Source organism: Carya illinoinensis, chromosome 5 (assembly GCF_018687715.1).
Source record: "Carya illinoinensis cultivar Pawnee chromosome 5, C.illinoinensisPawnee_v1, whole genome shotgun sequence".
NCBI classification, from domain to species: Eukaryota; Viridiplantae; Streptophyta; class Magnoliopsida; order Fagales; family Juglandaceae; genus Carya; species Carya illinoinensis.
Window position 1 is genome coordinate 11039411 of NC_056756.1, and position 25298 is coordinate 11064708.

The 25298-nt window shown below is 39.9% G+C and overlaps 2 protein-coding genes and 1 pseudogene across 2 annotated transcripts; 1 reads left to right on the forward strand and 2 right to left on the reverse strand.

The window, feature by feature from the left end:
- The first annotated feature begins 333 nt into the window (after positions 1-333).
- LOC122311752 (probable protein S-acyltransferase 7) lies at positions 334-5130 on the forward strand. The gene is made up of 6 exons (XM_043126411.1): positions 334-574; positions 702-933; positions 1043-1225; positions 1881-2183; positions 4061-4294; positions 4381-5130. The coding sequence occupies exons 2-6, from the start codon at positions 811-813 to the stop codon at positions 4729-4731; spliced, it is 1194 nt and encodes a 397-aa protein (XP_042982345.1). The 5' UTR covers positions 334-574; positions 702-810; the 3' UTR covers positions 4732-5130.
- A 100-nt stretch (positions 5131-5230) lies between these two features.
- On the reverse strand, positions 5231-13283 carry LOC122311753 (annotated as a pseudogene).
- Positions 13284-20228: 6945 nt separating this feature from the next.
- LOC122309591 (potassium transporter 5-like) lies at positions 20229-24465 on the reverse strand. Its single transcript, XM_043123117.1, has 9 exons — positions 24221-24465; positions 23859-24081; positions 23482-23730; positions 23342-23380; positions 22982-23242; positions 22824-22876; positions 21880-21994; positions 21500-21754; positions 20229-21425 (listed from the first exon to the last, which is right to left on the reverse strand). Exons 1-9 carry the CDS (start codon positions 24407-24409, stop codon positions 20362-20364), a joined length of 2448 nt encoding a protein of 815 aa, XP_042979051.1. The 5' UTR covers positions 24410-24465; the 3' UTR covers positions 20229-20361.
- Between the last annotated feature and the right edge of the window lie 833 nt (positions 24466-25298).

The following is a 25298-nucleotide window of genomic DNA, read 5'->3' on the forward strand; positions in this document are numbered from 1 at the left end:
ATGTAAATGATATGTTATCATTATGTTCGTATATCTGAGAATAAAATAATTCATACTAAAATATTAATAAAAATTTTGAGAAAACAGGATCTAAAATAAATAACTATATATATATAATTACACCAAAATAAGATAGGTCGTTTTCAGTTCTCGTAACTCGGAAAATTGATGAAAAAGCTGCATCAAATAACAATCTAAACGCTGAAGGGTAGTCTAATCTGCCGTTTTAAAGAGAGAGAGATAGAGAGCTCTCCGGCAAACGCTGCCGTTACCAAGGACATATATGTCCATTTGTGGCATTATCTTTTTGATTAAAAAAGGAAAGGAAAAAAAAAAAAAAAAAAAAAAAAAAGAACAGCTAGCTGGCGACAAAATCGTGAAAAACCGGCGCTCCGAGTTGTCTGGCGGAAAGGCGCCTGGCTACGGGGTCTGTTGCGGTTGCGTCCTCCTCTCTCGGCACTTATGCATTGTCTGTAATCTCTCCTTCCGAACACAGACTTTCGGGCTCTGGAAGCCACCTTCCGACCCTCGATCCGTCCGTTTCCCAGAAGAGAAGCTGCAGGAAAAAATACGGGTCTAATTTAGAAGATCATTATTAGTTTTTTGAATATTTTCCTTATTATTTAATTTGTCATGTCTTCGTTTATGACCACAAGTCATAATGATAATTAATCAACGAACGTGCGGACTTTCGTATGCAGATCGAGTGAGGGGGGCGGGGGGCCGGGTACGTACATCTTCAACATTGAAGAAATGCGCGGGTGACACCAAAAGATCGAGTAGGATTCCAGTGGTGCGTGGGTAAGGGCAATGATGCAAGGAAGCATGCATGCGAATCCACTGCCTCCGCCGCTCTCCGACTCCAACAGACGTATAATGGAAGATCCCAATGCTCCCTCCCAGCGTGTTTATCAAGTTTGGAAAGGAAACAATGTGAGCCCTTTATTTATCCCCGTGTCTTATTTACATTATCATAATCTTTGTTTCTTTATAAAGCCAAAGCAACTGGCTATAATTCTTCCAAAATTGTATTTTCTCGCAGAGATTCTGCCTGGGAGGCAGACTTATATTTGGTCCAGACGTGAGGTCCATATTCCTGACGCTGTTTCTGATTGTGACCCCAGTAATCATGTTTTGCGCTTTTGTTACTCGGAGCCTCATTAATGAATTCCAGCACCCTTTCGGCAATCTAATAGTAACTATATGCGCTGTCTTCACTGTATATGTGAGTACTTCATCTTTCTTTTGGTGGCTTCGCGAATTACCAGCTTCAAATCGCTGGTGATACTTATTCAATTCATATTGTTGCTGATACTTATACAAATTCGGGTGGACATACGAATAGGCATATCCAAGAATCTGGATAGAATTATGCAACTGCATTTAGAAAACAAACATTTTTGCATTCTCTGGTGGGTAACACTCAATTTCTATGTAGCTTCTATTTCATAAAGGTTCTTCTGGTTGCTGGGTAACCAAGGAGATCGGACAAAAGAGAAAAAACGATTTCTCTTCTAATCTGTATTTCAATTCAGAAGATAATGAAGATCCCTGTTTAACCAAGTTAATTGACTGCAAATACTTGGCTGATATTATTCTTTTTTATTTTCTTTTCTTCTAGAACCAAGTAAGGTTATGCCAGTATGAAATCCAAATGGAGCACAAGGAATGAAACAATTTAAATTTGTGTAACCGTAGAGTATATGGAAATGAAAGTGTTTTTATAACATTTTCTAAAAAACTTTAATTAAGTTGAACAATGTTAAAAAAATAAATAAATAAATCCCTGTTTGATTTTTTTGGTGTCTTGAATATTATTGCACTATCAACTTTGGTTAACAATTGGATAATTAAAGTTGTTGAGTTGCCAACTATTGCAGGTGATAACTCTTCTCTTCCTTACTTCTGGAAGAGATCCTGGCATCATTCCTCGAAATCCACATCCTCCAGATCCTGAAGATGAGGACAATGGCTCAGGTATCTCTGCTGATGGAAGGCAAAGTAGCGCTTCAAGTTTACCACCTACAAAAGATGTTATGGTCAACGACAAGGTGGTTAAAGTCAAATATTGTCAAACATGTATGCTGTATCGACCACCACGATGCTCGCATTGTTCTATTTGCAATAACTGTGTCGAGCGTTTTGATCACCATTGCCCATGGGTGGGACAGTGTATTGGAAAGGTATTGCTCATTCTAAAAATCTCCTCTTACATTTGTTGTCATTGAGTAAAACTTGGGTACCTTATATCATGTAGCAACTTGAACAGCATTGGGGACTTGATTATAAGATAGGAAAAATGCCAGTTTTTTTAGCAAACTTCTAGTGGTGTATGAAGGATGCTTATTTTTTGGATGCCCACCAGTCTATTATCTCTGCCTGCCTTGAGTCACTTCCGTGTCCTATGGAATATGAAGCTGTCACTTTAGAATCACAAGTCCTTGCTCTTATCTTAGAAGCTTCTTTCTTGAAAGAAAATAACTCAACATTGAATTGTATTGAGATAAAAATGGGGTTTTCGAAGATTATGTAAATTTAAATGGGAAGTAGGTTCACATTGAATATATTGTACACTTATAAACTTCCATAATTTTGTAGTAAAACCAAATGTCTCAATATTCAGAGTGTGCAGTTCATGTTAAATAAAATTTTCCTGGATAAGTAGGTTCACATTGAATATATTGTACATTACAAACTCCATATGTGCTTATTATTTTAATCTGTTTCATTTCACCTACAATAATGATTGTGTTCTAGTAGTTAAGTGTGTCCACGCATGTCCATAAATTTTTTAATCTTCCTACTCTTTGAACTTTATTACCTCCTACAGCTGGTGTATTTCCTCTTCAGCTCCCCTGTATGTTTCCATTTTTGTCTCTCACTTTTGTCTTTAGATCATAACCATTGGCATCCATTATGGCTGAATATTAATAAGCACGGGAATATGTTTCCCATTCAAGTTTGGTTGCATGTAATTCAAAGTCAAAGGATACCTGCCATCCTTGGGGGTTCACCCATAGGTCATAGGATCTATGGCTCTCATTTTCGCTGAAGTGAAACTGTTGGAATCATGGCACATAAGTCAACTGGGGAAAAAGAGGTTAAGATTATATGGATTTTTATTTGGATGCTTGTTAAAAACCTGCAGTCAATGAAGCAGATTGTTGTCATTCTTGAAAATGTATTAATGTGATTGCACGATTCTTGATCTAATCATTCACATGAATCTATTATTTAATAATTAGATTCATGTCGTATCTTCTCTACTTCTGAATAACTTTTGGCAGTGTGTATACCAGTACTCATATTTTTTTGGTGAATTTCTTTGTTGTGGGAAATTGTAATAACCTGGAAGATGGATTTATCAGAAAATGTCCCACTAATCCTGGTGGCTGGTATGGAGTTTTCCCTCTGGTAGAAGAAGCCTCTTGTATAACTCCTAAATTAATTTCCAGGGTTTTAAGTGAATTTTTTTAAAATAAAGAATTTCTGGGTACTCTGATCTGAATTGGAAGATTTTCAGTCTTCAGTATGATTGGGTAACTCTTTACTTTCTAATTGAAAGTTAGTTCCTTGAACTTGCTCAAAGAGTTCCAAAGAGTTCACTGTTTGGATGAGCTATCTGATCATCCTAGTTATTGCAGTGCAGGCAAATGATTTCGGTGTTGAAATGATTTTTAGTTCTGAGTTTTATAATGTTCATTATTCCCCGACTGGAGTTGTTACATCATCATTTGAACTCTATTTGGCAGCTACCTATATATGTGTATAATATCTATGTATAACATTCATTGACAGATGCACCTGCATCGTTCGCGCACACAAATATACATCTATGCATGTAGAGTTATTTTTCTCAATTGAGGTTGAGAGATGAATTTTCTTTATACTGTGCTTCTTGTCATTCTTGGATTTCTTGGCATATGTTATTCACTATGTCTGGTTCTTCACTGAACTAAGTTTCTAAATATGGGTCTCTCATTATACTCTGCTGGTTATCATTGTAGGATACATTCTTACCCTTCATTGTCCTAACAAGGTTGACATGTTTTCTTTACAGAGGAACTACAGATTCTTCTTCATGTTTGTGTCCTCTACAACCATGCTTTGCCTCTACGTTTTTGCCTTTTGCTGGGTCAATCTGGGGAAAATAATGGATGCATACCATTGTAATCTCTGGAGGGCTTTTCTCAAGTCCCCTGTTTCAGGAATTCTGATTTTATATACGTTCATAGTTGTTTGGTTTGTTGGAGGTCTTACAGCATTTCATGCCTATTTAATTTTCACCAATCAGGTTCCTATCTCCTACTTACCACTATCGTTGTTTATGTCCCCATTGGTTATTTTTGTCTTGTTAAGCCTTGTATTGCATTTCTGCAGACAACATACGAAAATTTCCGGTACCGGTGTGATGGGAAGAAGAATCCTTATAATCGTGGGTGCTCTGGCAATATTCTGGAGATCTTCTTTTCTAAAATTCCCAGTTCTAACAACAACTTCAGGTCCAAGGTCAAGGGGGATTCATCTTCGTCCTTAACCACTTCCATGCCATTGGGTCATGCCATGAGCCCAGAAATGCCCAAGAGAAGCTTTGACATAAAGACCGGAAAACGACAAGCTGTTTCTGCTGAAGATTTTGAAGATATACTGAGTCAGATTGAGAGTGTTGGTGGATTGGAGAGGTGTGGGCAGCCAAGACATGCAAACTGGGATCACAGAGCGAACTGGTAGATCTCACCTGATATCCGGATGTTGGCAGACAAACATAAAATTCATGGATGGCACTACAGCTAGCTTTTGATACCTACCCATTGCGGTGAGGATAATATTCTAATCTTGAGCCAAGATAAAATCGTAACCTGGCAGATTGAACTTGGAGAAGGATGTCTAGCCATGCTTTTTTTTTTTTTTTCCACGTGAAGAAAACTAGTTCAGTTAACATTCGGAAAGGCGCATGTACATCAAACTGCTTTCGTGGACACTTGGGGTGAGTGTTTTTCTACGATGTAGCTGTTTTTCTATGGGAGTTTGGTTGGGTGTTGATAAATCTTGCTTTGTTGGAGTCATCATCTGTGATGAAGTAAAACCAAAAGCAATATAAGCTCTAATTTTCTTGTGTCTTCTCTTTTATAGATAGTTTTAACTAATTATTGAACATTAAATGATTGTTTATATGATGAATGATTGGACCTGTTTTTTGGGGCCGGTAGGGTTTCAATGCCTTTCTCCTCTTTTTCCTTTTGTTTTCGTATCTTACGAGGTTATAAGAGACCTAGACTTAGTCATTACAAACATTTGAGGATATGTGAACGTGCACTCCGTCTGTATGAACGACTTCAATACCACCAAAAGCCATTGTGATTTGTGAAGTGTTTCATTCTTGTAATGCTCAAATGCATTCATACTTGATCGATCGGGAGGTCTCAAAATGGATAAACTAGTTACTGGTGACAAGCAGATCGAGGAGGTAGATAAATTTAAGTTTTTTCTTTAATTGCCTCAAAATTATCATACCTGAAAGCTTTGTCAATTGCCTTCAGCGGACGCTCGGAGCATCATGGATAGTAATTCACGTTAACCTGAAGTCGAATGAGTTTAGTACCATTCCGAGTGCACGCTTTGCTGTGCATTTGAATATTCCAACCCAATTACATTACCATCGTAACTTCTCTTCTTCCCAGCGCTTGAATTCCCAGCTGATTCCACCCCTAAGAAATCAACAGTCATTTTTTCTCCTTCTCCAATGTATACATGTCTTAGTAGATTACCAGCATGTCCAGGTCCATATCCATTTTCCACGTGCAAAGAAAGAGGAGAGTGAAACAATCCAGTTTGAGAGTGAGAGATAGTATAACTTGGTTCATGATCCGCGGGATCTAAGGTTTTAGCATATGGTTCTCGATCTCCCACAATAGAAACATTGGTGTTTGGCCCCATAATGCCTCCAGAAGAACCCACCTGGACAGATCCTGATGAGTTCCTGCTGCTAATAGGGTACCCATTAAATCCTTTGAGCATTATTGGGGCAAATGAATTATCGCTGGTTTTAGCACCCATTTCTGCAGCCTTCTGTAACAAGGCTGTTGCAGATGTGTAACACGAACCAATTGTCATCGGATAGGCATTTGATCCACCTTCAGAGCTAAAACATGTCCGGGTTGTTCTTGGATCCAAAGTTGGGTCCAAATTGCTCGATATCATGACTCCAGCTGAGCCAGAGGATAATGGCTTCAGTGAATTGTCAACGTTCTCATTAGATATTGATAGGTTCATCGTTGTGTTTGTACCTGAGCAGGAGTAGGAGCCGGGCATTGATGAAATGAAAAGCTCCTGTGCATGGCTCTGCAACATTCCTCCGGTGGCAGCAAACTTCTGGTTCACTCTGTTGTTCTCCTCCGTCAATGCATTGCAGAAGGCTCTATGTGTGACAAAGCTGTCCTTCCTGTACAAAGGCAAGACACGGACTGTATTAGTTTTGCGACAAAGCCTTCTGCTAATATATATTGCTCTAATCGATGTTTTGTACAACATATAATACCAGACAGGCTAGATTTAAACACTTATAATAAAAGCTTCTCACATTTGGAATTACAACAATAGAATCTAAAAATTGTATAGTTTGACCTCGAGAAGATTGTGCCACAATCACAACGATATTCTCGGGTTCCACAGATCTTTGTGTGAGCCTTCCAGCCTGATTGAACAGCATAACGTTTGGAGCACCTGTCACACTTCCATTTCTTTTCTCCATGCTTCCTACAGAAGTGTTTCTTAATGCGTGAGGAGGTTTAGGAGTATAGATGAGAATTTTGAATTTGAGATAAAAGTTTAAAATATTATTTTTAATATTATTATTATTTTAGAATTTGAAAAAGTTATATTGGAATTTGAAAAAGTTAAATTATTTATTATATTTTATGTAAAAATTTGAAAAAATTATAATAATAAAATAAAAATTTTAAATTAAAATAAAAATTTTGGAATGAAACATGTTTAGCAAACCTAAAGTTCGGCTTGGGTCATAATGCACACAGTTGCTCTGGACAGAGGTTCTGATCTCTCTGAAATCCCTTGTGGCATGCCTCACAAATGTACCTATTTGTTGCCATTAGTGTTCTTGGGGACAGAGCCACAACCTCTGCATCTGGGTCTGCACACAAGAAAAAATTACCTTTCCATCAATCTTCTCTTCCAAAGGCTTAGAGACTTTGACCTAACGATAGCTTGTGAAATTTCCCATGGCGTGTAATATTCTCTCTTTAGATCTTAGATAGGGTGAGAAATGAGACAAACTGTCCAACATTTATAGCATAGATTTCAATTACGACTCAGTAAATTTTAAAACTATACAGTACAATTTAACATTTGCCAAATATCTACATCTGCGTAGATGGTCATATAGATTAATAACTTATTGATTTGATGATTGTACAATTCACAACTTAACATTTGCCAGATAGTATCTCCGGTAAATTGACAAAGTAAATGGTTTCTAGCTAGGTAATCATATATCTATAAAACAAAGTCAGTTGACCACAAAGTGTAGTTTGGTGCAATCCATCTGTTAGACAGATGTGCTTCTCCTAATTCTAGTTCTCATAATGTACATATTTTCTGGAAAAAAATGCTCTTAGTTATTGTTGAGCCTCTAACCTATCCGAAAATCACATAAAACAATTTTAAAGTGGTTCAGCAAATTGCTTACGTCCACTGGAGCCTCTTTTATAGAATTTGTACAAGATTTTTAGAAAATCTATAAAATTCTATTTCTCTCTCTCACGTCCCTCTTCCTTTCCTCACTCCACTGCCTTCTCTGCAGATCAAAACTCTCCTATTTATAGGAGGAGTTCTCCTCAACTGCTGAATACGGTGCAGCAAATTTCTGCTAAAATTATGGGATCGGTGCCTAACAAAAAAAACAAAGCACCGAACGGTGCCTACCAAAACAAAGCACCTTACGGTGCATGTGCAACTCATGCCACTTGGGTGGCTTTCAACAATCACCCCCTCCACCCAAGTGTGCCATACCAGACTGTTTGCAAATTGATTCATTCTTCAAATGAATGCACCCCTTTCTTTGACATGAGAGACTTCTGCTATCGAATATGCTCTATTGCACCCGACGGTGCTCAGCAGTGTACAATACTGATCAAGTCCAAACAATGTTGGAACTTGATCCCTGTGACGACCTTCGTCAACATATCTGCTGGATTATCTTCAATGCCAATCTTCTGAAGTTTGATGTCATCTTCTTCTAATATTTCACGTACAAAGTGAAATCGGACATCTATGTGTTTTGTTCGAGAGTGATATACTTGATTCTTGGCCAAATGAATTGCACTCTGACTGTCACAGTAAACGGTAGCCTCTTGCTGCTCAAAGCCCAAATCTGTTACCAGTCCTTGTAACCAAATAGCTTCTTTCACAACTTCTATTACAGCCATGTATTCAGCCTCAGTTGATGATAGTGCAATTGTCGACTGCAAAGTTGATCGCCAACTAACTGGTCCTCCAGCCATAGTGAATACATAACCAGTTGTCGATCGGCGTTTATCAAGATCACCTGCAAAGTTTGAGTCAACATATCCAGTTACTAGACTATCTTCACTCTTCTCGAACCTTAAACCAACATCTACGGTCCCAACAATATACCGTAGAATCCACTTAGCCGCATGCCAATGAACCTTTCCAGGATTATGCATATAGCGACTAACTAAGCTAACGACCTGGGAGATATCAGGTCGTGTACACACCATGGCATACATTAAGCTTCCAACAATACTTGCATACGGGACATTCCTCATGTAGTCCCGCTCTTCATCGATTTTAGGAGACTGCAATGCACTGAGCTTGAAATATGAGGCCATAGGAGTACTCACCGGCTTCGTCTTCGAGTCGATGTTGAATCGTTGCAATATTCTCTTCAGATACTGCTTCTGAGTAAGGTGAACTGTACCTTTCACCCTATCTCTGCTAATCTCCATCCCCAGTATTCTACGTGCTTCTCCCAGATCTTTCATTTCAAACTCATTACTTAACTGAGTTTTTAAACGATCTATCTCCCCCTTACTTTTACATGCAATTAACATATCATCTACATATAAAAGCAGATAAATGAAAGATCCATTTGCAAGTTTTCTGAAATATACACAATAATCGTATTGGCAACGAGTGTATTTCAGATCCATCATAAAGCGGTCAAACCGCTTATACCATTGCCGAGGTGACTGCTTCAAGCCATAGAGAGACTTCTTCAGACTGCATACCCAATTTTCTTTGCCAGCTTCTTTGAATCCTTCTGGTTGAGACAGATAAATCTCCTCTTCCAGATCACCATGTAAGAAAGCTGTCTTCACATCAAGCTGTGCTAACTCAAGATCATATTGTGCAACCAAAGCTAGCAATATCCGAATGGAAGAATGCTTCACAACAGGAGAGAATACTTCATTGTAGTCAATTCCCTCTGTCTGAGCGTAGCCCTTGGCTACCAATCTAGCTTTGTATCGTACTCCATTTTTAGCAGCTTGATCATCTTTCTGATTGAAGATCCACTTACAGCCAATTACCTTCTTTCCTTTTGGAAGCGGCACAAGCTCCCAAGTCTGGTTCTGGTGAAGAGAATGCATCTCTTCATTCATCGCCTTTGTCCATTCAACTTGTTCACTGGACTGTACGGCTTCTCTGTAAGTGGTTGGGATCTCACCCCCTTCAGCTGGTAATGCATATGTCACATAGTCTGCATAACGTGTCGGTACACGTTTCTCTCGTCTTGGTCTGTTGGTTGCTATTGATTCGGGTTGACATGGAGGTACTGTGACTGGATTATCAGTCTCATCTTGTCCATGCTTCTTTGAAGTAATAAACTCCACATTCTGCGAATCATCTGATGTTTCGCCATCACTGCTGCCTTCACTGGAATCTTTATGCTTATGTGACTTAAGCATCTCAGATTCGTTGAATGTAACATCTCTACTGATGATTACCTTTTTGGACTCTATGCACCAGAATCTATACCCTTTTACACCGGTACTAAAGCCCAAGAATTTTGCTTTCTTGGCTCTAGGATCAAGCTTACTTTCTTTAGCATGATAGTAAGCAGGACATCCGAAAATGTGTAAAAAGTCATAATCAGTAGCATGTTTACCTCTCCACATTTCAATTGGTGTCTTCCCATCATTGGCAGCTACGGGTAGTCGGTTGATGAGGTGGCAAGCATATGTCACAGCTTCAGCCCAAAATTTCTTACTGAGTCCAGCATTCAGTAACATACATCGCACTTTCTCTAATAAAGTACGATTCATTCGTTCTGCCACACCGTTCTGCTGCGGTGTACCTCGTACCTTGAAGTGTCTGACAATTCCCTCTCTCCGGCATACTTCCATGAAGGGGTCTGAAGTGTACTCACCTCCATTATCAGATCTGAGCCGCTTAATCTTCCTGCCGGTCTAAGTCTCAACCATTTTCTTCCAATCAAGGAAGATCTTCAGCACTTCATCTTTATTCTTCATCGTATACACCCACACACGACGAGAATAATCATCAACAAAAGTTACAAACCAATGTTTACCTCCCAAAGATGCATTTTGGGTAGGTCCCCAAACATCAGAGTGCACATAGTCAAGAATTCCCTGTGTATTGTGTACTGCGGTTCCAAACTTGATCCGCCTCTGCTTCCCCAATACACGGTGCTCACAGAAAGACAGTTTACCAGTCTTGGCACCTTTGAGTAAGCCTTGCTTCACCAGTGTCTGCAAAGCTTTTTCTCCTGCGTGTCCCATACGCATATGCCAAAGACTGGTGGTGTCATCATCAGTCTCATCTAGCTTCTCACAGCCTGTGTAAGCTCTTCCAGCAATAGTACTTCCTTGCAAGAAGTACAAGTTTCCTCGCATCAAGCCCTTCATTGCCACCTGAACTCCCATTAGTACTTTGAGAGTTCCGTCTTCAATGACGATTCTGAATCCCTTCGAATCCAGAGATCCCAGTGAGATGAGATTCTTTCGCAAGTCTGGAACATACCGAACTTCTGTTAGAGTCTTGATGCTACCATCGTGCAGCTTCAACCGAATGCTACCTATTCCCTGTGTCTTACAGGCACTGTCATTGCCCATAAGTACTGCTCCACCCTCGATCTTTGTGAAGTCAGTAAACCAGTCCCGATTGGGACACATATGATAGGTACATCCGGAATCCATAATCCATTCATCGGAATGACAAATGGATGATGAGCTTATCAAGGAAAAATCTGAATCATCATCTCTGTCCACGACATTGGCTGTGGTGGGTTGATTCTGCTGTTGTCCCTTCAGCTTGGGACAATCCTTCTTCCAGTGTCCTTTGTTGTGACAAAAGGAACACTCGTCTCTGGCGAGCTTTCTTCCGACTGATGAACCACGTGATGTGGCTCGGGTTTTCGAATGAAAACCGTTCTTCTTTCTGGGATACCTTGACTGTGGTCTCCCTCTTGCTGTTAAAGCTTCACTTGATGTATCTTGATGTACCTGCTTATCCTTTTTCCGGTACTCATTGCTAATTAAAGAACTAGATACATCGTCAAAACTAATACTTTCCTTCCCATACAGTAGAGTAGTAATTAAATGCTCATATGTATCGGGTAAAGAATTTAACAAAAGTAAAGCTTTATCTTCATCTTCAATTTCAACATCTAAGTTTAACAAATCAGCAAGAATTTGGTTGTAACTATTCAGATGTTCAGACATAGAAATACCTTCACGAAATTGGAATCTGAAGAGCTTCTTCTTCAAGTGCAAACGGCTCTCAATGCTCTTCTTCATGAACTTATCCTCCAATTTCTGCCAAAGTACCTTAGCATTTGTCTCTCTCATGACAAAATACTTTTGTTCTTTGGTAAGGCATAATCGGATTGTACTACAAGCTTGAGTATTAAGCTTCTTCCAATCCTGATCAGTCATATCATCTGGCTTTCCTCCCAACGCAATATCCAACTCTTGTTGGATCAACACGTCCATGACTTCACACTGCCACATGCCGAAATTTCTTGTTCCATCGAACTTCTCAACTTCAAACTTGGCATTTGACACAGTGGACCGACGCCCGGAGCTACTGGCATTATCAGAACTCCTATCTCTTCCAGATCTTTCCATTTGAATTTAGAAATTTTAGACTCAAAATTTCAAAATTCTAACTGTACGGATGAGTCCGGAACGATCCAAATAGTAGGAAAGCACTATTTGATTGTTGAAATCGGACTCCGAATGGCTCAGATCAAGCCGAAATTGGATCTGAAAAACGGACGGTTCTGATCTGTCTGGCGCGTGAGATACACGCGCTGCACAGTGCGCGTGGGCAGCGACTAGGCGCGTGTGTTACACGCGCTACAGTACCTTCTGCGCGTGGGGTAGTGTGGCGCGTGGATTACACACGCCGAACCTTTGTAGGGCGCGTGGGGGCGCGTGTCTGTCACGCGTCTTCAACCTTCGGGCGCGTGGGGGCGCGTGTGGCTCAGTCATCTTCAACCTTCGGGCGCGTGGATGACAGCAAATACACGCGCTGACCTTCTAGGGGCGCGTGTGGGCTCTTCCGACCTCCGTTTTCGATTTCGTTTGCGGCAACGGATTCGTCTCGACGCGAGGAACACCCTGGAGTTGTCAAAAATTGATTTTGAGCAACTTGAATTTTCAGACAGCTCGAACCAGAGCTCTGATACCAATTGTTGAGCCTCTAACCTATCCGAAAATCACACAAAACAATTTTAAAGTGGTTCAGCAAATTGCTTACGTCCACTGGAGCCTCTTTTATAGAATTTGTACAAGATTTTTAGAAAATCTATAAAATTCTATTTCTCTCTCTCACGTCCCTCTTCCTTTCCTCACTCCACTGCCTTCTCTGCAGATCAGAACTCTCCTATTTATAGGAGGAGTTCTCCTCAACTGCTGAATACGGTGCAGCAAATTTCTGCTAAAATTATGGGATCGGTGCCTAACAAAAAAAACAAAGCACCGAACGGTGCCTACCAAAACAAAGCACCTTACGGTGCATGTGCAACTCATGCCACTTGGGTGGCTTTCAACAGTTATTTCCCAGCCAAGTTCTTAGATGAATGGACACTATTTAGAGAAAAAGATATGTAGAATGTTTGCTTGCCTGATTCCCTGGAAGATTCCTTTTCTTTTTCGATACGGTGGATGGAGTGGATCCATCACCACTTTTTCTGCGTGAGGCGGACTGCCCGTAGAAGACTTGGAAACAATGGTGCTTTGGAACTGCTCATCATCTTCGAATTCCGGAGCAAAGTTTGCCATGTTTGGTAAGACTTGTTGTGTAAAACGACGATAATGAATTGAAGAAAAGAGAATAAAAATATGGAACAAGTAAAGCAATCACACACGATACAAGATTTACGTGGTTCGGCAAATTGCCTACGTCCACGGGAGCTACAAAGGATTTTATTATTGAGGAATATCACACTACAAGATGGATCTCAACACAGTACGTCCACTGTGCTCTCTCATACATCAACCGTACGACCATATGATGTAAAACATCATATATATTGTTAAACGACGGAAAACCTTAAAAATGCATGTTCAATCGAGTGGCGTGTCAAGCGCGCGTCGAGTGAACTTCCCTTCCGCATCCTGCTTGAGCTCACTGTCGAGCAGACATCGAGTGTTCAACTCTGCCTGACTTCGCTCGAGCGGCCAATGCCTCCGCTTGAGCGAAGGCTTCCTACTCGAGCTCACTGTCGAGCTAACATCGAGCATTCGACTCTGTCTGAATTCGCTCGAGCGGCCAATGCCTCCGCTTGAGCGGGGTGGACCAGACTCCACAACACTCAACAGTTCTCCCACTTGGAGACTGGTACACTCGCTGTATCGCCATCTTCCTCAAACATGATATCCTCCACCTCTGCAACTCACTGCCCCTGTCTTCATGCTAGAAGACCAACTGAAGTTGCGCACAACTTCAGTTTCTCAAGCGTAACACCCTTTGTCAACATATTAGCAGGGTTCTTGCTTCCACAAATCTTTTCAAGTAACAACTGTCCGTCATCTAACAATGACCTTATGAAGTGATACCTGATCTAAATGTGCTTGGTCCTGGAATGGAACGCTGGATTCTTGGCAAGGAATATGGCACTCTAACTATCACTGTAGAGAGTGCATTTCTGATTCTTCTTACCCAATTCCTCCAAGAAGCCCTGTAGCCATACCATCTTCTTTGCAGCCTATGACACTACAATATACTCAGCTTCTGTTGTAGACAAAAAAACTGTTTTCTGTAGATTAGAACCCCATGACACTGCAGTACCACCAAGTGTATAAACAAAGCCCGTGGTACTCTTTTTGCTATCAATATCTCCAGCTAAATCAGCATCAACATAGCCCTGCACCTCCAAGCTCTCTCTAGAGAAACACAAACAGGTTTCTGAGGAACCCTTTAGGTACCTCAAAATCCACTTCACTGCTTCCCAATGTTGCTTTCCTGAGTTACTCATGTATCTACTCACAACTCCCACTGCATGGGCAATATCCGGTCTTATGCAAACCATAGCATACATAAGTGAACCAATAGCTGAGGCATAAGGAACCCTACTCATGTAATCTTGTTCCTCATCTGACTCTGGTGACTGATTCTTGCTAAGTCTGAAGTGACTTCCTAAGGGTGTGCCAACTGGTTTGGCCTTGTCCCTATTGAACCTGCTGAGTACCTTTTTCACATACTCAGCCAGTGAGAGTCTCAACGTACCTCTGACTCTATCTCTGACAATTCTCATGCCAAGAATTTGCTTTGCAGCTCCCAAATCCTTCATTGCAAAGTGCTCTGACATTTTCTTCTTCAGATTATTGATCTCATCAATACTAGCCCCTGCAATCAGCATGTCATCCACATACAACAACAAAATAATATAAGAATTGTCAAAATGCCTGACATAGCAACAATGATCTGCCTGACATCTAATGTACCCTGCACTGTGCATGAAGTTGTCAAATTTCTTGTACCACTGTCTAGGAGCTTGCTTTAGGCCATACAAGCTCTTCTTCAATCTGCAAACTGAACCTTCATTTCCCTGTACCACAAACCCCTCAGGCTGGTGCATATAGATGTCTTCTTCAAAGTCTCCATGAAGAAATGCTGTCTTCACATCTAACTGCTCAAGAAATAGATCTTCAGTAGCAACCATAGCCAGTACTATCTGATAGTTGTGATCTTCACCATAGGGGAAAAGATCTCAGAGTAATCAATACCCTGTTTCTGCTGAAAGCCTTTTACAACAAGTCTAGCCTTGTACCTCTTATTGCCATCATGCTCAGTTTTCACCCGGTACACCCACTTGTTGTGTAATGCCTTCTTCCCTGATGGAAGTTCTGTCAACTCCCATGTCTGATTTCATAACAAGGAATCCATCTCATCTTTCATGGCCAGCTCCCACTTGCTAGAATTTTCATCTTGCAAGATTTTTTCGTAACTCTGCGGTTCTCCACCATCTGTCAATAGAATATAATTCAAAGTATGTGAGAAATGCTATGGAGGACGTATAGTCCTAACTGACCTGCGAATTGCAACTGTAGGAGTGGACGGTTCTGAAACTGCCTGCGAAATAATAGGAATGGGTGCACTCACTTTCCCCGTTACTCACATCTCTACACTGCACTGTGACCTCTGGTAGGCCATCCAATCTTACGAACTCGGACTCCTGAGGAGCTAATGCAGAAGCTGTACTAGATTTATCCTTGTACATAATTTTCTCATTGAAAATCACATTCCTGCTTCTTATGATTTTTCAACCCTGATCATCCCAGAAACGATAGCCAAATGCCTCGTCTCCATAGCCAATGAAATAACATTTTTTTGACTTAGCCTCAAGTTTACTACGAGCATCAGAATCAATTAGCACATAAGAAAGACAACCAAAAGTTTTAAGGGGAGAAAATTTAACCTCTTTCCCGCTCCAAACCTCCTCAGGCAATCCACAATCCAGTGGAACTGATGGCCCTCTGTTTATCAAGTAAACGACAGTGCTGACTGCATCTGCTCAGAAAGTGGGTGGTAGTCCAGAGTGCAACCTCATGCTTCTAGCACGCTCATTGATGGTCCTTTTCATACGTTCAGCAACTCCATTTTGTTGTGGTGTCCCAGGAATGGTCTTCTCCATTCTGATACCCAGAGCTGCACAATACTCTTTGAACCCGCCATCGACATACTCACCACCATTGTCAGACCTCAAACATTTCAGTTTCAAGCCTGTCTCTGTCTCAACCATAGCTTTCCAATTTTTGAACACATTAAATACGTCAGATTTATGCTTTAAAAAATAAACCCATACCTTCCTACTATGGTCATCAATGAACGTAATATAGTAGCGAGAAACTCTAAGAGATGCCATTGGGGAAGGACCCCACACATTTGTGTGCACAAGATCAAGTCTTCCCATCTTAGGCGTCCTGTCACTTTTCAAGAAGCTGACATTTTTTTGTTTCCCCATCACACAAATTTCACACATACTGAGATCAATTGACTTTAGTTCTGGTAGCTTGCCTCTAGACAGAAGTTCTTTCATACCCTTCTGACTCATATGGCCAAGCCTGCAATGCCACAAATCTGTTGTGCTCTCTGCAACGGTAGTAGCAATAGTGTCAATCAAACCAATAGTCATATATAGTGTACCAGTTTTCTTACCCCGAGCTAGTACCAATGCCCTTTTTGTGACCTTCCAGGTGCTATCTGAGAACACCACTGAATGACCACACTCATCGAGCTGCCCAACAGAAATGAGGTTCTTCTTCAACTCAGGAATGTGCCTGACCTTTTGCAAGGTCTATTTGTTCTTGCCAGGGAGTGCAATATCAATGTCTCTCATCCCCACTACGTTCAAAGCCTCACAATCAGCCAAATACACCTTCCCAAAATCACCTGCAACATAGTTCCGCATTAACTCCCGGTGGGAAGATGTACGTAAGGAAGCCCCTGAATCTAGTATCCAGTCATCAATTGGACTATGAATTGCAAGTAATAGTGCATCCTGTACTTCTTCAGTTACCACATTAGCACTATCATTCTCCGTCTTCTTAGGGTTTTTGTAGTTCTTCTTTATGTGGCCAGCTTTGCTACAATTCCAGCAAGTTGCCTGACCAAGCCTCGACTTGCTCTTGCCCCTGTGCTTTGATTTTGATCTTCCTCTGTTTGAGTTCCTGTCGTGTGATCTCCCTCGATAATCAACATTTAAAGCTGAACTCAAACCCGAGGTTTCGCCTGAATCTTTCCTGCGCACCTCCTTAACCAAAATCTAATCACGAATATCATCATATTTTAATTTAGATTTTCCAGCAGAATTATTAACAGTCATTCTCATGGCTTCCCAACTATTTGGCAGTGAAGCCAATAGTATCAGTGCACGTATCTCATCATCAAATTCAATTTCAACAGACGACAATTGATTTGTGATAGTATTAAAATCATTCAGATATTGTGCAACAGACGTACCATCTGCCATCTTTAAATTGAATAACTTTTTCATCAAATGTACCTTGTTATTCACTGATGGCTTTTCATACATATCTGACAAAGCCGCCATGAGATCCGCAGTCGTCTTATCCTTGATGACGTTGTGTGCAACGGATCTCGACATGGTTAATCGAATAACCCCCAGAACCTGTCGATCCAACAGGTTCCAATTAGCATCATCCATCTTCTCCGGTTGCTTCCCCAATAGTGGAAGATGAAGTTTCTTCCCATAGAGGTAGTCCTCTATCTGCATCCTCCAGTATCCAAAATCCGTGTCATCAAACTTCTCGATCCCCGATACCTTCAAATCATCTCCAGCCATCGTTTTTCCTCAGACCCGAACCTTGGCTCTTGATACCAATTGTTGTGTAAAACGATGACAATGAATTAAAGAAAAGAGAATAAAAATATGGAATGAGTAAAGCAATCACACACGACACAAGATTTACGTGGTTCGACAAATTGTCTACGTCCACGGGAGCTGCAGAGCATTTTATTATTGAGGAATATCACACTACAAGATGGATCTCAACACAGTACGTCCACTATGCTCTCTCATACATCAACTGTATGGCCATATGATGTAAAACATCATATATATAGTTAAACAACGAAAAATCCTAAAAATGCATGTTTGCTCAAGCGGCGTGTCGAGCGCGTCTCGAGCGAACTTCCCTTCCGCATCCTACTCGAGCTCACTGTCGAGCAGACATCGAGCATTCAACTCTGCCTGACTTCGCTCGAGCGGCCAATGCCTTCGCTCGAGCGAAGGCTTCCTGCTCAAGCTCACTGTCGAGCTAACATCGAACATTTGACTCTGTCTAAATTCGCTCGAGCAGTGTGGACCAGACTCCACAGCACTCAACAGGACTCGTCTATCCAATGCTAAGAAGGGTGGGGGAGCAGCTGATGATATAAGTCAAGAGAAGGTAGGACTTCAAAGTAGCAGACAAAAAGAAGTTCCATACATACCAACGTCAAAGAAAGACCTTGGTCTACAAATTAGTATTTAAATTCAAATAAGAATTCTCTGAGAAGACATTGTTCAATTAAATAGCATTATGTAATAGGTCAAATATCAATAAAAAAACACATCAGAAGTTGGGTCTGTTTGTCCTTTTTCTAGGGGAGAAAATCATCAGAAATACCCTTTGGAGCTCTTACAATACTAAAGACACAGACATAAATGCATTGCATTTCTATTTTGAAATGCACACAAGTGTATCTTAAAGATACAGATCACATTTTTTTGTTAAAAAAGGTGATTAATGCTCATGTCTTCACATTAAAAACTGGTTGAGGTTGGTAACCATAAGACCAGAAGGATGGATACAATTCAGAAAAGACATAAGAGTGGATCCGAAAGGAGAGATCCATAGAAAGAGACGACTTTAGCCTTCTAATTTAATTATTTTTAGATTGTCATACCTACCTGCTTCCATGATCCACCTGTGACACCGATCACCCTTTGGCATATTTGAGCTTGTCTTTCCTGTTTGTCATTTAGTTTGATCAATCAGAACAAGTTCATTTACATCATATTAATGCGGACCTAAAATGAAAAGGTAAAAATGGCAGCCTATTACTTGAAGCACTTCCTGTTTCTTCATGCCACTTCCAATAGTTTCTTTGGTCAGTTATGATTGTCTATTTGAAGTACTTCAATGGTTTAATTTGGCACATAGGGATAGACTGTGTTTCTGGGAGCCTAAAACTTATTGCTCTCGAACGCTTCCCCAATCTTAGAAACAAAAATATCCACTCAAAGTTCGTCATGGAATAACGAAAAATATACTGATCAGCAGCATATACCATAATAAGATTCTCCAGGGTTTTTTTGTTTTTCCATTCAAATAGTAATAATTTTCTACATGAGCATAGCTACCAGAATGATCCCATGAATACAATAGGCACACAATCTGTTGTGAAACGTGCGATTGTTAATGAATTGTACGGAATGATCAAAAGAGAAAAGTAGAAATCGACACAGAAATTTAACGTGATTCGGCGATGTGCCTACATCTACAGGGAGCGAGTGGCACGACATTCACTATCATTCAATTAGAATTACATAATATGTATTTATACTAACTCTAGACGTAAGGATGTATTTAAAAAAATTACAAAAATACCCCCCATACCATATCGTGGGGGCTTTGTCCCCACATCCCCAACCTAATGAGCGTCCCAAAAAATATATCAATCCCGAAAGGCAAATAACCTAATCTACCTACTTTCAGTGTATGAACCATATACTTCAACACAATCTTATCTCACAAGCCTACCGGAGCTGGATTTGCTCACTTTAAGATTCATTTCTGATGGAAAAAGGTCTAATCTCACCAGTAATATTGTTCAATATGATCATAGAATTAGTTCAATTGGATCGATCATCTGAAAAATTTCTTTTCTTTTTGGATTCATGGAAAACTGGTCTTGGTCTTGCACTCAACGTACCTCGAAATCTTCACTGGCAGGACCAGAAACACTTTCATCACCTTTGAACTAGTAAAACCATTTTATTTATTAAGCTCTGGTAAAATAAATGAAACTGGAGCCATCAGCGTGCGGCTTCCAGTTCCCTCACAAAGGACCCCTTTGTTTTAGGCTTTTGTTTTTTTCCTCTTTGTTTAATGAACTTGCAAATTTACTTGGCCATTGGAGTTGTTCTCGGCTGCAATGGCCAAGTAAATTTGGATGCTTCATTCATAAAACTTGGTAATTTGAGTTGGTGTGGCATAAAACATTTTCCACTAAAACTTGAAAATTTTACAGATGTTTTACATGTTGTCATATTGAGATTGTAGAAGCAGGCTATCACGGAAAGCGATACACGTACAGCATGTTTATTTGATTTTACAAAGATTCTGAAGCTCAGATCTCATATGTCATTCCAACCCTTACAAGCCTAGTGTGGGGAATAGCCAGAACTTTCTCCCCCTGCCTAAAATTTTTTCTCAAGAAACTATAGGCATGATTGACGACTATCTTCTTCAAGAAGGATGCTTTCTGTTCTGCCACAACTTCTGCTTCTCCAAGGAGGTAAACCACACCATTCTCCCTCGCTTTTTGGACAAACTGCATCTCCTCTTCAACTCCCTGGATTGGAACAGAGACAGTTCGGTTAGAAGAATTTGTCGATTTAGCTGCATTGACCGACCGAATGGAATTAGACCCAGATGAAACCCCGGATGGATTAGGCAGTTGTAGTAATTCCTCAGTGTGAACAGCTGATCCTCTTGCGTTTCCATCTTTCACCAATAGAGAAGAATGCTGGAGGTTCACTGGTTCAGCAATTTGTTCAGTGGTTCCTTCCTCAAGCATGAAGTGTTCATGGCGGATGAATTCTTTCAACTGTTCCACTAGCTGCCTCTCAAACTCCTCAGGTTCCTCGATCACATCATTATAGCCATACCTCACCACACAGCGGAACATGTGATATTCCCTCGGCTCAACTTGTCGGAACAGAAATCTCTCCTCCAGTACAACTTTGCTAATCGGGAGGGACTTAATTGAGACACACACTAGAACAGAATGGATAGATGGTATATTAGAGATGAAGTGGGGAAATATTGGAGGAATACCCTGTACAAGCTCGGAGTACAGGAATCCCATTCCTGGCACCCGTTGTATATTTGGGTTGACAGCCAATTCTTTGATGAATTCACTAGAAACCTTGTTCCTGAGCTCAAAGATGTATCTTTCTTTGTGTACATAATGCCAAATCGCCATGATTGTCATTAGGACAAGCGCAAAGACCAATGGAAGGAACCCACCTTGCGTAAACTTGTACAGGACAGACGATAGATAAATCCCCTCTATGGAAGCAAACACCACAAAGAAGAGAGCAATTTTCCATATCCTCGTCTTCCAGATAACAAGCATTATTAGAGTAAGCAAACTGGTTGTGATCAACATTACAGTAACCACAGCAATTCCTGCATTCATTATAATTATAAAAAGTGTCATTGTTAATTCCGTCCCCAGTTTCCTTAAAGAATTTTAATCTTACCATATGCATTGCCGATCTTGTCAGTAGTCTTGAAGGCCACAGTGACTATAACACAAGCAATCATGAGAAAGTAGTTGGCCTCCGGGATGTAAACCTGGCCCTCATACTTTGCAGAGGTATGAACGACCTTTATTCTAGGAAAACAACCTAGATTTTGCGACTGAGAAAGAATTGCAAATGCCCCAGATATCATAGCTTGGCTGGCTATAATGGCAGCAGCTACAGCCACAACGAATGTTGGCCAGTATATTGGGTCTGGATTGGGTACCAGTTAACTTACATCAGTTGAATATTGCTCAGAAAACACAGTTGTAATTACCCGGAAAAGATTTCCTTAGACTGGATCTACACATATATGCTGCGAGAAAAAAACACTAAACCTGGTATGGAGTCGTAGAAAGTGTTGTCCACGTTCCTGGGGAATTTCCTGAGGTATGCTGCTTGCCCACTATATGCAGTTACTAATGCGGGAAACGTGATGCAAGAGAAACTGATCTGCAATAATATCATGGTGAAAAATTATTGATTTTGTCTATCATGCTAAGCTTGAATAAGTAGAACGGCTGGTTTAAGAGAACAGAACCGTGGTCATTGAAGTTGAAATTCGTCAAGGATTATGAAAGAATTTACGCAAATTAACTAGCTAGCCTAAGAAAAGAATGGCACTAATGCATGCGCCTTGCACTTGGCCATCAGTGCAAGTGCTAGGCAGTGTACGAGGGATATATGGCTTTCGCTGTAAAACTCATGAGATGTGAGTCACTTGGCCATCGGTTGGTAATTCAAAGAAATGGGGGAAACCCATTTGACTGTGGCGTTTGATGGTTTTGTTAAAGTTTGGGGACATGAGTTGGAAAGACTTGCCGGAAGTCGGAGGCTAGCTGAGCGGCCCCTCTGGAAGCCGCTTTTTGTACAAATTAATTATAATTTTAAGAATAATGCTACTTAAAGTCATAGAATGCATAAGCATTTAGTAATCATTTTGAAAAAGAATATAATTTATTATTAAAAAATTAATTTTTTTTTAATGTGAATCTTATTTTAACTCATTTCTTTTAAGAGATTGTATGGTAATTACATACTCTACAACTGTAAATATAATTCCTCTAATTTTAACTACTTGAGTTTTTAGGAGTGTAATTTAACGTGTGCCTGTGCATTTGATCATTTAATTAAAAAAAAAAAGTGTCATGAATGTCATGTTTTGAAGGTACTTACTGATGATTGCGTAATAAAATTTTTATTTTTCTGAAGGAAAAAAATCATATATTCAAGGTGCATCCCTCGCACAGAAAAAGAAAATAAAAGACTTGAATCTGCTTACTTGAACCGCTTGAACATTGAAGTGACCCAGATCTGCAAACATTGCCTCGGTCCCTGATTTATGTCACTAGTCAGATAGAGAACCCAAGCCAGACGGTAGAAATTAATGTAAACAACATTAAAAACGAAAAAACAAAAAACTAGTACTGTACCACTAACCTGTAATGCACAGAAAAACTCCACCAAAGGAAATCCATCCTCGTTTGCCATTTCGTTTGAGGTAATCAATTATGTATGCTGGATTGAAAGCACGTAAAACTCCAACCTCATATGTGAACAAGTTGTGAAGACCAATGCCACTGATGACCAAAAACCACAAGAAGATGACTGGGGCAAACGAAAACCCCACTTTATCCGTTCCGAATCGTTGAACAGAAAACAGAACTATCAAGATTGCCACTGAAATCCCCACAACAGCATCTGGATCGAAGCATGTTTAATACGTCAGAGATAATAATCTAAAGAACTTTCTAGTTCGCTTATAAAAGATTAATGATTGACATATAACATATATAGTACTTTTGCCTAGCGAGTGTATCCCAGCCACCGCAGAAAGAACTGCATGCATGCAAAACCCATTAATTTGTTAAATGTTAGAGATAACATGTTTAGGCTTGTACTGTTTTCATCAAGTGCGAGAATTTTTCTGTCAAACTGACCTGAAATGGATGGAGTAAGAATCCCATCTCCAATTACCATGGAAGTTCCCATGATGGTTACAACGAAAAGCAAAATTTGTGCAGTTTTGCTATTCTCAAGCTTTTCCTTAATCTTAGAAGCCCGTCTCGACTGGTTGGATGGTGTTTCAAGTCTGTAGTTGGATAGCTCCCTGTCCTCTGGCTCCTGATTTGGAATCAAGCTCACCTTTGCATACCGGCACAACAAGGAATAAAGTGCAAACGTTCCACCTATAAATACCTTGCAAGGAGTCAGAAGATCAGAAATATATATATATATATATCTTTGATGTATATAGGATCCAAAGACTGCATATCAAAACAGGAATTAAGGAAGATGAAGCGGTTTCTTTTCTTACCATCACCATTGTCATTGGCCCACAACACAATAAAGACATACTTCAGCATGGCTATAAGCGCTATGGTGTAGATGATAAGGGACAAGACACCAAGAATGTCGTCTTGGTGTTGAATACCATCGGTGAAAGTGTTTTTGTACACATAAAGTGGAGACGTCCCTATGTCCCCATATATCACCCCAATGCTCTGAAATGCTAAACTCAACGTCCTCTTCCAACTCACCTGCTTCACACCACACCCACCAAGCAGAAGTTAAAAAAGACAAAAAAAGAATCACTCAAGAACTTGATGGGTTTCTAAGCCCAATGAGGCATAAGTCAAAACGAGCAAAAGAAACTATGACATTAACATGAAGAGAGACCTTGGAGGCATGGCTGTGAGAAGATGAAACCCTTCCAGCCTCTATATTCAACGAGTCCACCCGGCGCAGCTTCGCCCACGATATCTTTCGCTCTTTCATGTTCTTCCCCACAGCTGTTGTTGGATCTGTTCCTTCATTTATTTCTGTTTCTCTCGTCTCCAGACTCTCCACCTCTTTCTGATCTGCCATCGTTTGATATTCTTTGTGCTTCTGATCCAGTGATGGCTTTTTACCGGTGCTTTGCTGCCTTCATGAGTCTTTATAGGCGCTGATGTCAAACATGCTTTTTTAGTTTATCATATATGTTTGGTTTGATTTGTTTTTTATTTTATTTCTTTTTTGCCATTCAGTTTATTGAATTTTGCAGAAAGTCCTCATCGCTGATCAAAGTCAGAATGGAGCCTTGTCTTCACTTGGATGATCCGATCGAAGATTCATAAGATTAGCAGCTTTGACAATTTCATATATATTGTATTTTTAATTCTAACAAGTGTACGAATCGGCATCTCATTGCTCGGAATCGATTCTTTTGCTTATATTTGGAGGAAATTTTATTCTAGTTTTTGTCACTTGAAAAGTACTCTTTCCACCCATCCATCTCCGGATTCCTAATACCACTGGCTCTTAATCATTGTAGACGTACGTGTTATACGGAAAAAACTAACGAGATACACAGCTTCAAAATGTCCAAGAGACACTCGAATGGTATTAAAAGACTGTCATAAAAGAAAAATTCTATTCATTATTTTTATACACTACACATTATATATAATTTTTTTTAATTTTTATATTTTTCTTATAAAATATATAATATATGAATGATGAGGAGAATAATTTAATTAATTTAAAACGAATAAAACTAAAATAATGTAAAAAAAATAAATGAAAAGGATACTAATACATCTACAAATGAATTACACAAAAATAATTTCACAAACTATTATAGTTTCTTCTTATCTATTAAATCTACTTTACAATAAAAGTAATTTTACAATCTAACGAATCATATTAAATTACATTAGTTTGTGTGATTACTTTTGTGTAATCCTTTTGTTACTAGAGTATTTTTCAAATTTAA